General features: G+C 39.9%; 1 protein-coding gene across 1 annotated transcript; it reads left to right on the top strand.

Annotated features, from left to right (window-relative positions):
* Positions 1–263: 263 nt before the first annotated feature.
* Positions 264–6118, top strand: LOC127684071 (interleukin-36 beta-like). Its single transcript, XM_052181027.1, has 4 exons — positions 264–342; positions 1525–1632; positions 4941–5080; positions 5906–6118. The coding sequence occupies exons 1-4, from the start codon at positions 264–266 to the stop codon at positions 6116–6118; spliced, it is 540 nt and encodes a 179-aa protein (XP_052036987.1).
* The last annotated feature ends 570 nt before the right edge of the window (positions 6119–6688 follow it).

Here is a 6688-nt window from a genome sequence, read left to right as displayed (position 1 = left end):
TTATGTGTAGGTCCTTGATCCATTTGGAGTTTAGCTTAGTACAAGGAGACAAGGATGGATCAATTCACATTCTTCTGCATGCTGACCTCCAGTTGAACCAGCACCATTTATTGAACAGGCTATCTTTTTTCCATTGGATGTTTTCAGCCATTTTAATGTGAATATGGGATGATGACTTAGGGAAACTCTCACTAAAGGTTTTCATAAGATTCTAGGAGCATCTAAGAGAAAAATGTGATTCTTTTCTCTTTCTCAGACAGGCAATGATGGCTTTCTCTCCACAAACTTATGTACGTTGTACTCCTCCAAAGAGCTCCGAGTTCAAACGTACTAGAAAAGGGAGTAAGTACAAACCACAATCAATTTGGACCATCTCCTAATCTCACCAAGGACAATAGGGTTGAAGGGGCCTGTCTCACTGTCTTAGCCACAAATCTATTTTCTCTGGCTACAATACCCAGAGGCATACATGTTCTAGCTCTTGGGCATCGCAGGATACCACTAGGTACCATGGAAGAGCTGACAATGGGGGTGGGGGGGAGGGCGGTACAGAGGCAGCTCAATCAGCTCCAGGGCTGAAGGAGAAAGGGGGCGGTAAGGGAAGGCGTGCTGGGAAGGTTCCCACACACGGAGAGTCCTTGGTCCACTCTGGTGGCTGGAAACACTGTGAGACAATTCATAGTTTCAAAGCTTTATTGTAGAGAAGTAGAGTGAGAGAGAGAGAGAGAGAGAGAGAGAGAGAGAGAGAGAGAGAGAGAGTAGGGAAACAGAAGCCTTCCATGGCCACGTAGAGAGACGGGAAAGGGAATGGAGAGAGACAAGAGAAAGAGACAGGAGTGTAAGAAGCTGAGAGAATAAGAGAGAGGGAGTGGATAAACAGCCCCTTTTATAGTGGGCTGGGCTATCAGGTTGTTGCCAGGTAACTGTGGGGGTGGAGTTCGGCCAGAATATTGGGGGCTTGGGACATTTCTCTATGTGACTGATGGCCACAGGATTATGGAGTTGAGGGCCTCACTGTGTCAGAAGCCTAGTGTCTGGGAGCTTAGTTAATGGGGTCCATCCCTTGTAGATTAATCTACTGGGTCTCCAGAAGTTAAGCCTCGCTCAACCAGAACACAGACTGCCTTTCACGGTCCAAAACATACATATTGATATCTAAATGCTCTTAGAACCTTTCTTAATAGTTTGTATTTAGAATTGTTTGTTCATTTCAACTAAGATGGTAAAGAAAAAACTAAACAGCATACATATGCTTGGTTAATAGTTTTAGTTATTGTTGCCATGTAGAGACTATATAAATAAGGAAAAGATAACTCCATAAGAACTGGCAAGTGTAGAACATGTCTTCTAACCAAGAATGTATTCAGTTCTTTTCTGTGCCTTGATCCATAAACCAGGCTGCCCTATTTCCTCTTTTGTTTTTATGGCTATGTCTTCTCAAAGTAATACCTATCAGAGAAATTCAGAATTCACCATTATTAACCTTAAGACTAATGTGTCTTGTGTTTTTCTGTTATCTGGCAGTTCAGGCATTTCCCAGAACCTACAGGGTTCATGACTCCCAACAGATGGTGTGGGTCCTGACTGGAAATTCTTTAACAGCAGTTCCTGCTAGCAACAATGTCAAGCCTGGTAGGTGGCATGTGATGGTGCAGGTGAAGAGCTGGGACTGGACATGAGTCTGCACAAACCTTGTGCTGCTGCTTCCCTGGTCACCAATCTTATGTTCAGAGGAAAGGCAAGAAGAAAATGGTGGCTCCCCTTTGTATATAGGAAAGCCTGTCCGTAAGAAGGACAGTGCAGGGAGCCAGGAATCCCCTCACTTCAGGCTTGCACACTCTTCTCTCTTGGCATCTCCTCTTTAATAATGCTGAAACATCCTTTTTCCCATCGAAGGAAATCCATCTCAGCCATGTCTCGTTCCTTAAAACTTCCATATTTTATGTAATTCCTCACTTTACCTGGTCCACCCCACACAGATCTCTTAGATCATATCCCCAGTCTTAATACTAAAACTACCTCTTGAGTCCCACATTCTATCCCTACCACCACTTATTTTCAGATTTTCACAGTAGGACAGACTATCCTCACCACCACCTAAATAATTTTTAAACTATGTTAAGGTTGACTTGTGTCCATAATTTCAGAGTTTTCAGAGCCTTCTGCTGGCTCCATCGCTTGCCGAGGTCCAGACACATGGTATGTTAGGAAAGAGCTACTCAGCTCACGGTGGATGGAAAGTAAGAGAAAGGTTCCAATCTTCTTGCTTTAACGAAACATCAACAGTGACCAATTAGGTCCTGTGTTCATTACCTCATTCATCTATGCACTAATCCATTCAACAAATGGATGCGTGCATTGATGAGGTTAGAACTCTCATGATCTGATCACATCTCAATAGTGCCACTAGGTGGGCTTTAAACCTTCAGTATACAAGATTTTGAGGAAATATTTTATATTCAAAGCACAACAATATTCTATTTACTTGTGACAATCACAGACAAATTTCGATGGAAAGTTGTTCATACAACTTGCCTTCTTTGATTCTTGGACATATTTTATCATACTAGCCGGCCTTAAAGTGTTAATTTATATATTTATAGAGCATTCTGTTTGCATATGTGCTATACACAATTTTTCTGTTTGGAATAATATATTCCAAATTGTTAATACTGGCTACTCTTCCTCTTGGAAAGGGAATGGATTTGCTGCTGTTCCTTCCTGCTGTGGTGTATACACCCAAATACACTTTAAATATATACTTAGCATCTATTATTTCCTATTAAATATTAATATCTATTAAAGAATTTAAAAATCATCTTTTAAAGTAGTTATAGAATATGGAAACTTATTTTCAAGAAAAGAAAGATAGTAATAAATATAATATGAACTCCTTCCTTAAATATAATTACTATTAACACATCATTTCTACATATAATATTATAAACATAGCATTAATACACACAGTATTACATGGTATAATAATTTCAAGTAAATCATTTTTAAACTATCTCTTTAATTTCATGATAAATCATACAGGTTATTATTCCCCAAACATATCACTATATGTGAGTAAAAACTCCATATATGGCATTTTAAAAAGAAGTTTGACATCCTAGAGATTTTCAGTCCCATTTCCTTCAGTTCATCTTTTCAAGGTCACCTTTAGCAATCATACCTAAGGAACACACCTCTATTCTTGAATAACTTGGAAAATGATGGTAACTTAGTCTTGAACTGCCTTCACCTTCCCTTTCAGTAAGAACAATTATTCTTGTGCATGTAACTGTCTTCTCTTTTGGACTTCTTGTTTCATATTCTCTTGGAGATATCTGAATGATTAGACTCCTCAAAGCTCTATCTGCAGTAGTACAGTCCCTGTGAAGGGAGGGCAGATTATCTCTTGGTTTAGTGACTTCTATGCTCATCACTCTGCCACTTATGTTCCCAACTAAGACCTCTGAATGTTTTACTCTGCCTTTTCCAACATCTTTAGCTTTGTGTGCCCTCAAAACCAACCATGGCTCTATCTTCTGAAAGTTGCTGAGAAGATCCACTGATGTCACTACCACCCACTTTGTTCACTCACATCACAAGAACAGGAAGCACCCTTGATGATTCAGGGATGATTCAGCCCACTGGTACAGACTGAAGATTCCGTGGACAATATGCCTCAGTTGTGAGACATAACCTCCCACAACCTGGGCCATCATCATCACTCATTGCCCTCCTTCCCATTTCATGTGGGTAATTCCATATATTCCCTACATAGCAGAACCATGAACAACACTCTTAATACATAAGATTGAATGTGGTCATGTCTGCGTGTCTGTTCCTGGGAGACAGCACAGGAGGAGAGGAGGAGGCCTAAGTGGACCATTCTGCTTTCAGATCCTTGAGCATAGAAGCTCTTTGCATGCAAGGGCCTTCCTTTTTATGTTGTGACCTCTCTCTAACCCTCCACTATCCAGTTTCCATCTTTTCATATGAGTGTTCTCTCTCTTAGCCTTACTATCTGAACTTCTCTCCACTTCTGCAGAGAAATATTAAATCTGGCCTTACACTCGATATTCCAGGCTTTGGTCACTTTCCTCCAAACAGAGTTTTTGGTAATTTTTCTGTTTCCATCTCTTCCCATTTTCCCATTTGTAAAAATAGTTTACAAATTTCACAGGAAATGATGATGGCTGTTTTGCGCAAAACCAATCTCCAGTGCCCACATAGTGCTTTGTCTTACATGGGTGGGAATTAAGTAGTTGTTGAATGGATTTGTTTGCCTGTCCTCTGATAAGAAATAGATACAGAATACCCAAACTCAAGGGAGTCTCATCCTAAATTATTACATATTTAAATTCAACCAACAATGGAAGAAAACTCACACAATGAGAGCTTAAATAACACAGTGGTATATTTCTTCCATATGGCCCACAGTGGGCCAGCCCATGGTGGGTTCCATGTTGGTTCCATGATGCCACCAGAGGCCAAGGATTCTACCTGTCTGTCTCAGCAACCTCAAATTTACCTAAGCTATAATTTAAGTGTTTGATGTAGGTAGGTAATATATATGACAAACAAAGTATTTTTAGGTGAGTCTAGTCTTAAGGAGCAATTTTAGAAACCCTGCAGCATACTTCTACTCATATCTCATGGGCCACATAAATGCATGACTATATTACTATTTTTAGATGCAAGGATAATAAGATATTTTATTTTATTTTTTGGAAACAATGGACCAAGTGACAACTGAGGTTCTGGTATCAAGAAGAAAAAAGTCTCAGGAAAGCAATGAAGAATCACTGTTCTGTGACTAGCGTGGGAAGCTTGGATGGAGAAAGATTCTCACCATCCCTGATTTGGAGGGATTTCAGGGTGGGAGGTGAAGGACTGGGTTTATCTGTGCATGAAATCTGACATCTTCCCAATTTTCCTTGTATTTCTAGTCATTCTTAACTTGATAGCATGTAGAGACACAGAATTCCAAGATGAAGAGAAAGGTAATCTGGTTTTCCTGGGAATCAACAGCAGAAGTCTCTGCCTCTTCTGTGCTGAGATTGAGGGCAAACCAACTTTGCAGCTTAAGGTGAGTGGGTGCAGTCACTGACTGAATAAGTCAGGTAGCCTTCTGTCTAATGTGACTTACCTGTATGTCTAATGTGACTTGCTGTATTAAAGTATAGTATAACAGTATAGCCTTGCAAGCTTGTATCATTCATAGTAAGGAAGGAACTTCCACCTGCCTGGTCCCCAAATAAGTAACAATAAGTCCCCAAATAATTAAGCTGATGAATAGATAATAGATATAGCGTTTTTATTAACCCCAGTGCAAAGATCCTGTGAAATTAGAGTATCAAAGCCAGGGAAATGTTTCTTCAAAGTGAAGGAACAGTGGCTTCTCCATTCTTAATCCTGGATAACTTCCTCTTAGACATCCACAGAGATACTAATATGCCACAGTTAGGCAAAGGATTGCTAATCTGTGTTTTTTTATAGTACATGTTCATATCCTGTGTGCTAAAAGATAAGATTTATAATTAAAACCCAAATCTTTTACTAATGGTGGGAATTAAAATGCAAAAATTCACTCAGAGGTTGAGACCCTAGACTGGCATGGACCTGTAAATGGATGCACACCAGGATGCACACCCACCTTTACCCCATTCTGTTCTAGGGAAAACAATGCCTCAAAGAATCAGTAACTCTGTATCACAGGATTTTGTGAAAAAGACAGGTTATTGAAAAGTAGTGGATGCCTATTTTGATAGCTTATTATTTTCATCTGTCTATATCCCTAACCCCTTTCCCTCCTATTAGATAAGTTGTTCCCATGATGTTCACCCACTGCTCATTCCTGTAGCCCTCTTGCTGGACTCACTCTTCATTAACAAGCCTCCTCTTCTTCCCCTAGGATGTAGGCATCATGAATTTGTACAATGAGGGAAAAGCACAGAAAGCCTTTCTCTTCTACCATGGCATAGAGGGCTCCACTTCTGTCTTTCAGTCAGTGTTCTATCCTGGCTGGTTTATAGCCACCTCTTCCACAGCAAGACAGACAGTCATCCTCACACAGCAGAGGGGTGAAGATCATAATACTAACTTCTACTTAGAGCCTGAGAATTAAATCCAGCATGGGCCTTATGTGTCCAGTTTCACGCCAAAGAATCATACTGTTGGAGAATCTTTAACTTGAAACCACAGCAAGGCATCTTAGAAGACCATCATGCTACCTCTTCTCCAGACATCCATGTCCAAAATTCCATTCATTTGAACATCATTCCAGCATGAAGCCCAAGAATCACTTTTATCCTTTTCTGATCTTGACCACCAGCCAGCCAGCTAACAAGTCCAGTCAAGTCACAGTCTTTTTACATGCAACTCCCCTCCCTGTTCTCACAGCAACCAATGGAGCAGAGATGTGGATTCCAAATCATCAAGGCAAGATTCTTCCTGTTCACTTCATGTATATTTATTGTAATGTATCATGTATATTTAAATGGATGATAAAAAACTAAAAGGTAAGAAGGAGGCAACATTAAAGAATATTTCCCATGTCTTGGTAATTGAGATAGATTCAAAGCATCATCAGTAAATAATCTGACATACAGTATATACTTGCATCATGGTGACTCTTAGCCATTGTGATAATAAAATGAATTTAAATTTCAAAGAGTTACTCACATCAATTCGAATT

The sequence above is a fragment of the Apodemus sylvaticus genome, chromosome 5 (assembly GCF_947179515.1).
Source record: "Apodemus sylvaticus chromosome 5, mApoSyl1.1, whole genome shotgun sequence".
Classification (NCBI taxonomy): Eukaryota; Metazoa; Chordata; class Mammalia; order Rodentia; family Muridae; genus Apodemus; species Apodemus sylvaticus.
This window is presented reverse-complemented; position numbering and strand designations above follow the sequence as displayed.

Coding starts and splice junctions, on each gene's coding strand:
- LOC127684071 (XM_052181027.1), top strand. CDS start 264: ATGATGGCTTTCTCTCCACAAACTTATGTACGTTGTACTCCTCCAAAG. Junction 343..1,524: donor CAAACGTACTAGAAAAGGGA/GTAAGTACAAAC, acceptor GTTATCTGGCAG/TTCAGGCATTTCCCAGAACC. Junction 1,633..4,940: donor TAGCAACAATGTCAAGCCTG/GTAGGTGGCATG, acceptor TTGTATTTCTAG/TCATTCTTAACTTGATAGCA.